At 51.6% G+C, this 13,847-nt stretch overlaps 1 protein-coding gene across 2 annotated transcripts; it reads right to left on the reverse strand.

Moving 5' to 3' along the window:
- Positions 1 to 957: 957 nt before the first annotated feature.
- On the reverse strand, positions 958 to 10,676 carry TAT (tyrosine aminotransferase). Of its 2 annotated transcripts, XM_076348839.1 has the most exons (12): positions 10,598 to 10,675; positions 8,709 to 8,951; positions 8,426 to 8,530; positions 7,542 to 7,609; positions 7,000 to 7,158; positions 6,681 to 6,819; positions 6,092 to 6,144; positions 5,563 to 5,715; positions 4,510 to 4,638; positions 3,987 to 4,070; positions 2,417 to 2,515; positions 958 to 1,633 (listed from the first exon to the last, which is right to left on the reverse strand). In XM_076348839.1, the coding sequence occupies exons 2-12, from the start codon at positions 8,941 to 8,943 to the stop codon at positions 1,490 to 1,492; spliced, it is 1,368 nt and encodes a 455-aa protein (XP_076204954.1). In that variant the 5' UTR covers positions 8,944 to 8,951; positions 10,598 to 10,675; the 3' UTR covers positions 958 to 1,489. The 2 variants fall into 2 exon arrangements, with proteins under 2 accessions (XP_076204954.1, XP_076204955.1); XM_076348840.1 differs by lacking the exon at positions 3,987 to 4,070 and having other exon boundaries at positions 10,598 to 10,676.
- Positions 10,677 to 13,847: the final 3,171 nt, after the last annotated feature.

Here is a 13,847-nt window from a genome sequence, read left to right on the forward strand (position 1 = left end):
TCCCCTCTAATGGAGTACTGGTACCCACACTTTGTCCTGGGCAGGGAAAAGGGAGGCAATGAGATGTCTACAGAACCTGGCAGGAGGTCTGGCAGTGTGTAATCTAGAGCTAGCTCACTTTTCCTGTCACTGGTGAAGCAGGGTTGACCTGTGGAACCCGATTCTGCAGGAGGACAGGTGAACAGAGCTGTAGGTGATGATGCAAGGTACTCTGCAAGTCGCCCCTCTCTCAGTTGCAGAAATGGCTCCCCAAGCCCCTAAGCAGCTCACCAGGACAGGTAGGCTGATGGGCGTTACCTCCTCTTGACTGCATAGGCACTCTTCCCATTTCCAGGAATGAACAGACACCAGGCCACCAACTCCTTATTACTTTATGGAGCTGACATATTCAGCAATCAGTAACCTGGCACTGCTGGCACATCACGAACACCCTGTACAGTACGAGCGTTTCATGGGGTGCCGTCCCCTTCTTCACCACTGCAGCAGGAAACGCCAGGCTGCCCCACCCTTTAAGACTTAGGCACCAGCACCTGGCATGGCTGGCCCCGGTCCAGGGGGCAGCGACTCCCTGCAGCTGGGGGCACCAGCACCCACCGCTCTGTCAGGGGCTACGGGGTGGGGAGGAAGGGTTGTGAGGGCCAATGGGCAGGTGCAGACAGGGCTGTTCTGTGGAGAGGGGTCAGGCTGCCACAGCGAGCCTCTGGCATCAGCGGGCCAGGAGTGGCCGGCTCCGGTCTGTGCCAGGCTTGCAGGGCCCATCCTGCCCTCAGGGCCTAGTGGGTGCCTTTGAGGGTCTGAGGCACTCTCACCATGCCCCTGCTGGTGACAGGGCAGGCCCTGGACAGCCAGCTGCAAGGCAGAGGCAGGCTTGGGGTACTGCAGTGCCATGGGCCAAGCAAGGGTAACACACACAGTGGCCAAGCCAGACCTGGCGCAACAGGAGCACAGTGCAGAGACTGGCATGTCAGAATGTTTATTAATAAAAAAAGTCACAATAACTTACTCCCTTTGTGTCACAAAGGGCTCGGTATAAAGAGCTCTGGCCTCCTAAGGTAACACAGGTAAGTGAGAGGTGGGTACTTTTCTCTTGTCCTCCGAGACAATGGCCTTCTGTCCCCAAGGGGAAGTGCAGCCAGCACAGGAGCTACTGGCCACTTGGGGCCTGGGCCATGGGGCCTGGCACAGGAGCAGCCATGTGCCCCTGCCTGCAGCTGGTTCACAGGCAGCACAGACCAACACAGGGTACAAATGAAGAGTATATGGAGACCACAAGCACTGGATGCCAGAGGGTGTGCAGGCTGCAGTGGAGGACAGAGAAGCAGCTGCTTCTTCTCATGGTGCTGAGGGGTCTGTGGAGCACAAAAGTGAAGCAGCAGGACAGCGGCTGCTTGCAGGCAGGGCTATGAGGGGCTGGCTGGAAGCAGCCCTGCCTGCCTGGCTGCTGCCTCACACAAGGTCTAGCCTGGCAGAGGCAGGAGGCCAGCTGTGGCTACTTGTCACACTCCAGATCCTGGGCCCCCTCAGCACCCTGGTAGTGCATCTCACAGAACTCCTGAATGCGACTGCAGGCCTCCAAGATCATCTCCTCAGGCACGGTGATCACCACGCGGAAGAAGTTTGGGTACTCAAAGCACTGAAATGAGAAAGGATGAAGCTGGCAGATTACCTGGGATAGTGCCGTAGTTTCAGAGCCCTGCCTTGGGGCCACGCGCTGTGTCAGCAAGTGAAAATGGTCAGTGCAGGACAGACTGGAGGACAGCAGGGATAGGCTTTTGCTCCCTTAGACTGTTTTTTCTGCTCCAAGCAAATCTCCCATCTCCATCTGTGTAGACATGATGCTGTGAGGGTGACAGGCCAAAGGACTCTGTATGGACTACGCAGGACCCAGGGAATGGGCTGGAAGGAACTAGGGAAGGAGAGGGCTGGAGAGTATCCAAGGGCCCATCCGTATTCAATGCTGGAAGTGGAGCTGGAAGGAGGTGGGCACAGGGCACAGATGTTCTCAGCCTGTAATCCATCCCTGTGCCTACAGGGGCGGGGGACTGGAAACAGGGCAAAGAAAGGAACATAGGTGGTAGCAGTCCTGGGCCTCTAAGGGAGCGGCTTCAGCAAGGAGGTGTGGGCGTACATAGGGTTCAGGGATACAGCTCTGCCAACTTGAGAAATACAGAGCAAGCCTGGAGCTGGGAAGATCCTGGCAGCCTGACTGAGGGCTGTTAGTGAGCCAGAGACTGCCAGTCCCCATCCCTACACACTGCACTTGGAGCTCACAGCCAGCACATACACACCATTACAGACCATGGACACTGCACACACAACTCCCAACCTGTACCCAGAGCTCAGGGCTGCAAACCAGTTGCTTCTCTCCCCATGCTTTGGCCCCACAGCTCCCTGGGGCTCTCAGTGTTAGGCTCACCGTGGCTGGCAAGCAGAACACAGACTGCTCCGAGATAAGTCGCTCAGTGAACTCCACATCATTTTCAAACTCAGGGAAATGCTCCATCTCAATCTCAACCTGCAGCAGAGGGATGTAACATGGCAACCAAGGGCACCAAAACTATCTGCAGTGTCCCTGCTTACCCACATGGCCCAACAACTTCCCAGTCAAGTGCAGCTGTCTGCCCTCAATTTTTGCTCATGATTTGGGCTGACTGGAATGTAAGACACAAACAGAAACATATAAATGAAAATTTGGGCTTCTTTAAGAAGTATTCATTAACTACCTAAAGCTGGAATTTCAGTTATGGACAACTTTAGTAAAAAAAAAAAGGCAAAGATACAGTAACCAATTAGAAGTGAAAAGGAATAAATAAGATCTTGAAAAAGAGCTTGGGAGAGAACTCTAGTCAATATGCATTGATAATTCTGTCATGCAAGAAATCCATATGGTAAGAAAAAGAAAAACTAATGTTTTGGTTTAAAAAAAAGATAGCAAGGTGTAGAATATCACGAATACAAAAAAATCCTTGCAGGAATATATAATTGGTAAAATGACATGGAAATGCTGAAATGTTCAATAAATATTTCTGTTCTGTATCTGGAAAGAAAGAGGCTGTCCCTTTATCACATAAGGACAATGATATCCTGGCCATTTGTTTATAACCAAAGATTATTTTAAACATCTCATGAAAATATTCTTAAACAAACCAGGTGAAAGATAATTTGCATGCAGAAGTTCTGAAAGAGCCAGTGGAAGAAAAATTTTACCAGATGATTTAATTTGAAATAAATGTTCAGATACTGCAGAAATACAATAGGTGTGAAAGAATTTGAGAGCTGTGCCTCTACGCAAAGAGCATAAGCAGAATGACCTGTGTAGCTCTGGGAAAGATTGGAAACAGGGTCAACTGATAAAGACTTATCTATAGAACATGAGTGAGACTGATATTGCAGTATTCTCCAGCTCTGGGTCCACATTTTTAAAAGCTGATGAAAAACTGGAGACATGATGAGTCAAAAAAAAAAGATTAAAAATGTGTTAAACTTAAGAGACTTAAATGTCTCAATTGAGCTTGTTGCGATGAAAAAGGAGACTTCACCACATCATAAAAAGTTAAAAAAAAACAGGTATGGAAGAAGGCAGAAAAAGATGCAACAGCATAGGCAGAAAGCAGACATGTTAGTAGGAAGAAGGCTACATCTTCAACAGGAGGTATGATAATCTGACTTATGGTGTAGGGGCTTCCCATTGCCAGCAGGCTTCAAATCCAGGTAAAACAACACTGTCTTGCAAAGTACAAGTCATTGAGTTCTGTGCAGGAGCAAGTGGCTGAAATGTACCAGCCTTTGCTATGTGAGAAGTGAACAACATATTCTGGCCTTCTGAAGTGACTAAGGGATGCATCTACCGCACAGGGCAATGTGAAAATGCATGGTAACAGAGACCTGGTGCCAAGCACCAATCTGAAACCATTGACAAGCACTGGCAATGAGACCTAGTGTGAGTGTTGATGATCTGGAAATGGCACGTCACTCTCCTCGCTTACCATGAGATACATGGCTCCGGCGGGCCGGACAGGCTGGAGGCCAGGGATAGCTGATAAGGCAGCATAACAAAGGTCAGCATTGGACTGAAAAGCAGAAAGCAGAAATTTCAAAACAGGAGAAATTCCAGGAAGCAGCGCAGCAGATGGAAGCCAAGCTCTGAACCAGGACTATGAACAGGTTTGCCCACTGCAAATAAAGGGACAAGGAATGCAAACAGCATGGGTGATCATGGCCTTGAGTACAGCAGGTGTGACTGAGCTGAGCTCAGCAAGTCAGTGCCAAAAGTCCCATCCCCTGGGTCACCAGCTCCAGCTGCAGGGCTGGGCTGCCTGAAACTTATCACAGCCAGTATTTCTGCCCCAGTTACCATGTCTCCTGCTGGAACTGGATTTGTTGGGCTCTCCTAGTCACAGACAGAACTGCACCTTGAAGCAGGGTGGGGAGGGATGATGAGCTGGAGAGAGATGACTCCCTCCAAACAATCCATGAACAAACTGTGCTGACCTGTTACAGCCTGTTTACCTTGAGGATGCTGAGGGTGTTGTGGTAGAACTCAGGAGGTGTTCGTTGCAAGATACGTTCCAGTGCTCCTTGGACAATTGTACAGGGTCCTAGGATCCTTTGACTCAGTCTTAGAAGGCCATCCCTGATCTGAAAAAACATGGTGATATTTGCAGCTCAGACCGTGCTTCCCTGAAGGAAAGGGACAGTTCCAAGGCCTACTCTCTGTATTTCTACAGCTGTTCACACCCTTCTCTTCAGTGATTGTACAGAGTACTAAAGAACATTTGCTTGACTATATGCCAGGTATTTGCAGACTATTTACAGTGTCATTATCTGTTCCTCAGTTGCAGACTGTAGTGCCAACAGGGACAACCTTTGGAGCTTCCCAATCTGACTCAAACCAGGATGGAATATAGCTAACACAAATAAAGCCAGAGCTGTTCCAAATACCACTTTGCGCATCCTTAGGTTTGGGCCCACAATCCACACTTTCAAATCCAGGTAGGGACAACCAACATTAGCTCTTCTGCTCACTCAGGTGGTCCTCTCTTCTCCCTCTTCCTCTGCAGAAAGCCCTCTAGGTGGAAAGGTCACTGCAGTAGATGGTTGTTCTTGTAACACAGCTGAACAAATAGCCAGATAAAGCACTGGCAGCACTGCAAGGTGCTTTGTACTTACTTTTAAGAGCAACCATGTAAGAGCACATAGAGACCACACATGGACTCCACATGCTGGGTAAGCCATGCAATACCTTCAGTGCACACTGGAGCTATTTGAGCAAAGAAGGAATTAGAAGCACACAAAAAGGACAAGGCATATATGAAGGAGCAGCAGAGACAAGGAGCGTGTTACAGCGTAGATGCAGGTAGGCAGCCATGTATGGGAGCAGATGGAGTAAGGAAGGGACATAAAAAGCCTAGAGGTGCAGAAAAGCATGTAAGCAATTGGGTGACACCCATGTGAGAGCAAAAGAGCAGTTGCTCTGTTCAGTATCAGTTAAAGCCCTGGTGATCCACACTCTGAAGACACTGCAGGTCTGTTGCCGTGACAGCAACACTCAGCAGTTCTCACCTCATTACCAAAGATGTCTCTCCTGTCATGAATTAGGATCCAGCCCATCCGCCAGCCAGGGACGAGCCACCGTTTTGCCAAGCCACCACAGGACAAGATTGGCACGTTGGTGCTGAGAGTTGCAATGGGTTCATATTTGCAGTCAGCAAACACCTGTGACAGGAGGCTGTGTTAGAGCTCTCCCTGCCTCTTACTGTGAGAACTATGGGGGTGTGCATGAGGCACAACAAGAAGGGAGGCAGGGAAGTGATGGGAAATTGATGGTGAAAGCTCCCAGCTTCAAGGTATGAACATAGTGAGTGCACTCACATGAAGGTGAGCCATTTGGGAAGAAGAAAGGAGCTGGACATGAGAGGTACCCCCAGGACTGCACGCCAGAGGACTGGGAGCTCCAGACATGGACCCAGGCACAGTATAGGGGAGTGGAGCTGTCGCTCACCTCTGGAGACCTTGCTGCCATGGCCAAAGGGCAAGTGCATCAGAAGGGACAGGCAGCATGGGAGTGCAAAGGACTGCAACTAACACTCACCATGTCTCCATAGATCTCATCAGCAAGGATGGGCACGCACTGTCTTGATGCCACTGTGGGAGAGAGGGCATTCAGCCTAGCCACCCTGCATCCTCCATGGGAGCAGACTTGCCCTTTGCTGCAGGGTCTGGCAGGGCTCTGAGGGAAGCTCTGTCCCAGAACAAAGGGGCCCTATCTTCCTCCTATAGACTGTTCATTCGGAGAGCCCAAGCATTGGAGATCCCTGCCCTGGCTGAGCCTAGTTCTGCTCTCACCTGTGGGGGCAGGCAGCACAGCCCTCCCACTGACAGGCCAGGGCTCAGGAAATGTAGAGCTCCCTGTGAACACTCTCACTCTATGGAGCCAGAGTGGAGAAATGAGCAGTCCAAGCTACACAGAGCATTTGAGGAAGAGTTAGACACATGCTTTGCATGTTCTTGCCCAGATAAGGCAACACCTTCACACTGACCAAGCCCTGCTTCCTGAGCTGGAGTCAGTCATCAGGAGAGAAGCAAAGCCCTGGGCCATGGTGCTGCAGTGATCGAGACATGGGCAATGTGGGCAGACACTAGACTGCAAGCATGCCCCAGATACACACAGGCAGGCTCACCTGCCAGGATCTTCTGGAGGTGGCTCTTGCTGAACACAGAGCCACAGGGGTTCGATGGATTGTTCACAATGAGGCAAGCTGTCTTCTCATCCACCAGAGACTCCAAGTGCTTCAAATCAATTTCCCAGGCCTTCTCTGGCTAGTGAAGTGAAGAGAAGGGGAAGTAACAGCTGAGGAACTGGACTTGCCACACAGGGTGAGGTGTGACAGGGTGCCTAGCATTGCTCAGGTCATCTTGACGCACTTCCCAGGCAGAGCCAGCGTATTTCTGAGAGGCAGAAATGTCAGGGCTGCCCCTTCCAGGCCTGCCACCACTTACCAAGAGGTTGTAGAGTTTGACCTCAATCCCCATAGACAATGCCAGAGTCTTGTAGAGGGAGAAGCCAGGCCGTGGCACCAGGATGTTCTGGCCTGGGTTGGCCAGCACTGCCAAGGCAAGCTCTATGGCCTGGCTGCAGCCACTTGTTAAGATCACGTCCTGCAAAAAGCACACAGGAGTCAGTGGAAAGCACAGCCACTCTGAAGTACCCCAGCCATGTGGGAGTGGCATAATCCCCAGGCTCTGCTAGGTGAGAGCTTCTCAGCCAGAAAGACAAGTCCAGAGCCTGACTGAAAGCAGGAAACCCCTAACAGCTGGAGAGCTCCACCTCCTCCTGAGGAGGGTGGAGGAGAAGGGCTCAGGGCAGGGGATGAGAGCAGCAGGAGGCGGCTGTGGGACAAGGCCATGGGCTAGCCTTCAGTCCCACAGCTGGGCAGGGGAGGGAGAGAGCTGGGGCAGGACCCCCATGCTGCGTGGTCTAGGCATGGGCAGCAGCACCCTGCCTGCACTACCGTGGGAGTGCCTCAGCGGGGCACCAGTACCTGGGCCTCCAGTGGTGCCTCTGGGCAGTTGTAGTATGTGGCCACTGCTTCCCGGCAGGACTGGTAGCCTGGAGAAAGAGGAGCCAAACATGGAAGGGAGGTTTTTACAGACCGTTTCCTTCTTCTTGCCAGTACAAGGCTCACAGCTGCCGCCCAGCCGGGGGAAGCCCATTTGTTAGTGACACTGTCCCAAGGTGGCAGAGACTGTCCTGCCTCAGGCCAAGCACCGTGCAGCCCTGAGGCTGGGCCAGGCAGGCCAAGAGCAGGGACAGACCCTGGGCAGGGAGGCAGGCTCTGGTCCCAGCATGTCCTGGACACAGAACTGACAGGAGCAGGGTGGAGGGTAGCCAGGGAGCTGCTCTGACCCAGCAGGAGGTCAAGTGCTATTACATGGCTTTCACTGTTTAGTGATGGCACAGGGGCAGCCCTCCCTGTCACCACACGGAGCGTCCTGTGAGGCAGGCATGATCTATGCTCTGTGCATGCTTTTTGCACTAACTGCAAACAAGGCTCACGTTGCCTGTGAAGTCAGGGAGCCCAAGGGGAGTCCTGGTCAAGGCAGATGAGAAAGGAACTTGGCTGCAACCCACAGCAGGGAGACACAGTCCTGAGCCCTTCTGGGTGCCTGAAACCCTGCCTGCTCTAATGGCTGGGGGAGCAAACACAGCTTCTGCAGGGGGCTCTGGGCCTCAAACAGATCATGCAGGGAAGGGCACTCAGGTGTATCTGGGGGATACACATGCTTGTGTGCTCATGGGACTATCGGTGAGGGCAGCTGCAGGGTGCTACTGGAAAGATCTCTGTGGGCTCCATATACCTGCTGTGGGGTAGGAGCTGGCACATGCCTTCATCCTATTCTCACAGGAAGAGCTTTGTCAACTTACCAACAGATGGAGCATAACCATTGTAACGTCCTGAGTCCAAAACCTCCTTCACAGCCCGTGTGACCTCATCATTTGTGGGAAGGTTTCCAAAGACCGTCGGATCTCCTTTTCGAAGATTGAAAAATAGTAAAGTTCTCACTGATCTGTGACAGGCATAGAGCTGTGTGGTTGTCTGGCCTATCCCTGGGTGTTCGCACAAGCTTTGTGCTTCAGAGCCCTGCAATCTGCCAGCCACACAGTCAACCCCACTGCCCGGAGGCTTCAGCTGCAGCACTATGCTCACCTAAGGACAAGGAGATCATAGCTTTCTTTGGGTTGGGCTCCACCTTCATGCTGTCCACGATGGCTCGGACAGGATTGAAAGTCTTCTTTGACATTTCAGAAGCCCTGACAGCCCATCTCGGCTTCCGGTCCTTCACCTTCCCCAACGATTTGCTGTTCCCATTGGTCTTGAGATGAACATCCAGCATAGGGGCATGATCTCCATGGCCGTTCACTTGGATCAGGTACGAGTCCATCCTGAGAGCTGTCGGTGTGAAGTGGATTTCCTGGGCTTAGTTAACACATGCCAAACAAGGGATCTGCCCGTTTGGGGACACAGCCCATGACTCTCCAAAAGTAAAACTTCTGAAAGCTGTAGACCTTACCTACTGCCTATGGACAACTCAGTCAGCAGCAACAAGTAGGGCTATATTCAGAGCCAGGATGGAGTGAAACCCCACACATAAGTGAGAGCACAATGCAGTGGGAAAGATAAAGGCACCTGACTGTGCTAGCTGCACCACTGCCTAGCATGGACTTGCTGTGCTAAGGAGGAGCAGGCCCTGCTAAAGCCAGCAGCCAAGAGTTAGCAGCATGTTGTAGTCACTGCTTGACTGCAGATTCAATGTTCCACTGACAGAAGGGCCAGGTCACCCCCCTTCACCCCCCAGCTATCAACTTGGACACCTCAAGCTGCAAACACAAGGATCAGCCCACTGTGTGTGTTCACATCCAGAATGTCCCTCCAGTCTACAGACAGAAACACAGCACTGTTTGAATCAAGTCTCAGATGCCAAAAAAAGGTAGTTCTGGTCCAATGTTATCAGGATGCACTGGGCAGTGGCGGGGTATAGGTTACAGACACTTGCCTCTGTCAGCAGAGCAACAGGGAGCAACAGCTCAGCCCAGAGCCCCTAGACCAGTGCTTAGAAAATGGAGCAAGACCGGTACAGCCAAGAGGGAAATCAGGGAGGTGGCACTGCCCCAAGCAAAGGGCCTGTAGTCCTGCCCAAGGCTGGGTAACCAGCAAGGCACAGCAGAGGAACAGCTGCCTTCTAGGCCCCAAAATGCACACAAAAGTGACTTACACACCCCAGCATGTATACCCAGAGCACAAGCCAGACCCAGCCAGCAAAAGCCTTACTTATGAACCGCTGCTGACTCAGGGCTTTCCACCTGCAAAAGGTTAGGAACGGGGCACGCAGAGACCTCTTGAACCACCAAGCCCACTCTTGCCGATACTGGCACGCTATTTTATAATCCTGCCATAAACTTCTTATACTCTCTGTACTGCCCTATTTCTTGGCTCGACTGAAAGGCAATTCAGTGAACAGTGGCCCTTTCCTGATGGTAGTTATTCAGCCCCATGCGCTCACAGATATTCACAACGCAGTTACCCCTTCCTTGCTGCAGAGACTGAGCTGGAAGGGTTGTAACATTGCCTGGTTCAGGCAGGATTTACCATCTGAACAGCTTTCTCACTGCTTTAGTGAAGTTTGCACCTAGAGATGCCCCATGCTGCTGCAGTTACTCTGTCAGCAGTGCCTCATTAGCCTGTTTATAGCAACTCAGGCTGATCTAACAGGGTCATGAAGCAAGACTTCAGCTTCTCTGCTGCTAATACCTTCCGGGTCTCCTTTCTATGAAAAGAAAGGCAGCTGAAGAAACAAGCAGCAGGGCTGCATAAAAACTGAGCAGGGAATGAGCCATATATCTCAGTTCAACAGCAGGGCTGAGTCCCAAGTGCACAGTCTATCCCAGCAGAGCCTTCACACCACCCTGCAACATGGTTCTCATGCAAAGGGGAGCTGCAGACACAGGCACAATGATTGCCTTCAATGTAGGCATCCAGGGAAGATCTCCCCACTTCTCCCCCTGAAAGAAGCAAGGTACCAGAGCATAGTACTTTACCTTCTACAGCACAGAGAGGGAGACACCAACAAGCTTGGGGGTCCAGTCCCTACTTTTCATCCAGAACAAATCCCCTTGAGAAGAAATTCCTGCAAATTCTTGCCCATGAAATAAGCCCCAAAACTGGGCGTTGGGACTGAATCGTTTAGCCATTGGCTCACAGAGAGGGCTGCTCTCCCCACCCAAAAACGCCCTCTCCTCCCCATTGCAACTGTGTTCATTTCAAACACCTGGAACATGCCTGCACATTAACTCTTTCTGGGGGCAGACTACACCGGGACACTGCTTGGATTCCTGGAGGCTCTGGACTGCCATGCTTTTGCAACACTTCCCTCAGTCCTCAAAGACTGTGGGGGGGAAAATCTGCACAGAGTCCAGGTATTCCAGCCCTAGTACCTTGTAATGCACCAAGAGTGGATTGATGGACCCCAAAGCCTGCGGAAAGCATCAATCTGTCTTGACCTCAAAGGCTCTGGGCTCCCAAAGAACCAGCTGAGAAAGGACAGTTTGTGGTATCATTATAATCAGGAGACATCTTCCTCCATAGGCTGAAGGGAGGCAGGCACTTTCCTAGCCGGTGCCTTGGAGGCACCAGGACCCGAAGGGTTAAAGGAAGCTCAGGTTGCCATGGGTTTGGGTTTTTTTCTTTTTTCTTTTTTCTTTTTTTTTTTGGTTGCTGCAAGACCCAAGCAAACTCATAATTTTGGCAGCTAACAGAAATGATGCAATTCTTCCCTCTCTGATGGTACTGCAAACAAAGGACAGATGACACCATTCCCAGAAGGCCCTTTTATGCTAAGTGATGTGAAATCTATGCCTTCCTGTCCCTTGACTCCTACAGGCCTGGGATAAATAAGAGAGGCATCTGCACCCTCCCTGTCTTCCAAGGGCTGCGCCAAGTCTTCCCTTACTGCCTTGGCAGCAAATGGGCGCAGATCAAAGAGTTGCTCAGGGACAAGAGGGGTCCTGCTAATCTTCTTGCAGACTGCTGACGCCTTCATTGCAGAGGCCAGCGGTCATGGTGATTTTTGCCTGTTTACATCTGCTCCTGCATAGGGGGACGAAGGACCACTTGTGCTCAACCCATGCTCACTACACCACCAGCAATAAGGCTGCACCTCCCCAGGTCAAGCAGCGGCCCCTTCCCTCAGTGTTTGGGCTGGGGTGGTGCTGCTGCGGAGTTGTGACCTGCTGTTGACCACAGTGCTGCAACGGGCACTGCTGAGGCCACAATGGGGGCCAGGGACTAGGGGCTGGAGGCAGGTTGGGAGGTGGTGGGGTGCAGCCAACGTGTCCAGCCGGCCTCCCACAGCAGCCACTCCCCGGGTGCTTTGAACAAGGACTAGCACCTTTCAAAAACACTTCACAAAGAAACATCTGGTATTGAGGTTGCTTGGACTCTCTTCTGCTGAAAGCTGCACAGTTCCAGACTATTTTCTCTCTTCTTTTTACTGAAGCCTGACATGAGCGACCTTCAGAAGTTCATGCAGGCCCTCTCGAAGCACCTATGGGTTATTTTCTCACTTTCCCCAGCTGGCCCCATCTCTTGCCATGCTGCAGCCCTGCCAGGGTTAAATGTGGCATTGGGAAGCCTCAAGGACGATGCTGCATGTTCTGCCTAGCAACAACCCCGAAGCTGACGCAACCAGAGCTCTACCTGTAATACTGCACACAGCAGCGGGGTTCAGGGGAGGGCATGGTGGAAGCCTGCTGCCAAGAGGGGAAAAAAAATGTGGCTCTGGAGACATAGGTAGATCCAGTTACATAAGGCTGAGAACCTGGCCAGAAGTGGGGGGAGGACAGTGGTGTACAACAGGGTCAGTGGGTTTCTCCTGCTATTACCATGCCTTTCTCCTCTCTCTGCATGACTCCAGTCCTACTCTGGATGCTCTCACATGCAGTCTGCAGCCCCCCACCACCTTGTGGTACACAGAGCCTCCCAGGGCTGAAGCATGAGCACACCGCTCAGCACTTCATGTTCTACAAATATGGCCAAGCCACCCCTTGTATGGTGCGGTGAAAGAGGTGGCCATACCCTGCAGGACGCATTTCTGCCAGCCAGGCAGCTGGCTGTCTTGACTGTCAGGACCTCTGTACCCCACTAGCCCTGACTAGCCTCCCCCCCCTGCAGTTTGCTCCTCTGTCTCAGCAGCTCTCTCCCACAGGTATCTTGCTGCATATCTCTTAGCTCCCTCTTCCTTGTGTAGCTTGAGCAGTTGATATTTGTCTCTTCCCAGTGGAAGAAGAAACTGGTGATGGCTTCAATGTTTTTTTTGGTACTGCCTTGCTCTGGTACCAGGACTGCCCAGAGTCCCGTTTCTGTGAGCAGAGGGCATGCCAGCAAGACCAAGCAGTTCCCTCTTCCAGGACCAGCCACAGTTACAAAGCAGGACTGACAAATGGCTGCTTGAGTGGAGCACAGGCTAAAGCATCACTGCACTGACAAACCTGTGTCTCTGTCAGGCTGCAGGTAGGACATGCACCAGCAGAGTTTTGCCCATGTGCCCTTGTCCTGGTTTCAGCAGGGATAGAGTTAATTTCCTTCCTAGTAGCTGGTACAGTGCTGTGTTTTGGATTTAGGATGAGAACAATGTTGATAACACACAGGTGTTTTAGTTGTTGCTAGGTAGTGCTTACACTAGTCAAGGACTTTTCAGCTTCCCGTGCTCTACCGACTGAGAAGGCTGGGCGTGCACAAGAAGCTGGGAGGGGGCACAGCCAGGACAGCTGACCCAAACTGGCCAAAGGGATATTCCATACCATATGACATGATCAGCATATAAAGCTGGGGGAAGAAGAAGGGAGGGAGGGATGTTCGGAGTGATGGTGTTTGTCTTCCCAAGTAACCATTACACGTGATGGAGCCCTGCTTTCCTGGAGATGGCTGAACACCTGCCTGCCCATGGGAAGTAGTGAATGAATTCCTTGTTTTGCTTTGCTTGCGTGCGCAGCTTTTGCTTTACGTATTAAACTGTCTTTATCTCAACCCACGAGTTTTCTCACTTTTACCCTTCCGATTCTCTCCCCCATCCCACTGGGGGGGAGTGAGCAAGCGGCTGTGTGGTGCTTAGTTGCTGGCTGAGGTTAAACCACAACAGCCCTGCATCCCCATTCAGGGTGCACTGCTCCAGGGACAGACACTCAACTGGTATGCTGCACAAAAATCCACAAGGGTCAATAACAAATCACTTTACTAGTTACCTCCTCACATTTTGCTTTTATTTTCAGCAATTTCTGTCTGCTCCTTTCT

Source organism: Aptenodytes patagonicus, chromosome 11 (genome assembly GCF_965638725.1).
Source record: "Aptenodytes patagonicus chromosome 11, bAptPat1.pri.cur, whole genome shotgun sequence".
Classification (NCBI taxonomy): Eukaryota; Metazoa; Chordata; class Aves; order Sphenisciformes; family Spheniscidae; genus Aptenodytes; species Aptenodytes patagonicus.

Bases quoted from the DNA above. Each gene is read 5' to 3' on its own strand.
- TAT (XM_076348839.1), bottom strand. From the start codon at position 8,943: ATGGACTCGTACCTGATCCAAGTGAACGGCCATGGAGATCATGCCCCT. The intron at 8,531-8,708 runs GTGAGCATAGTG...ATCTTCGAAAAG, and splicing joins TATGATCTCCTTGTCCTTAG to GAGATCCGACGGTCTTTGGA. The intron at 5,716-6,091 runs GTGAGTGTTAGT...CTCCTGTCACAG, and splicing joins ATGAGATCTATGGAGACATG to GTGTTTGCTGACTGCAAATA.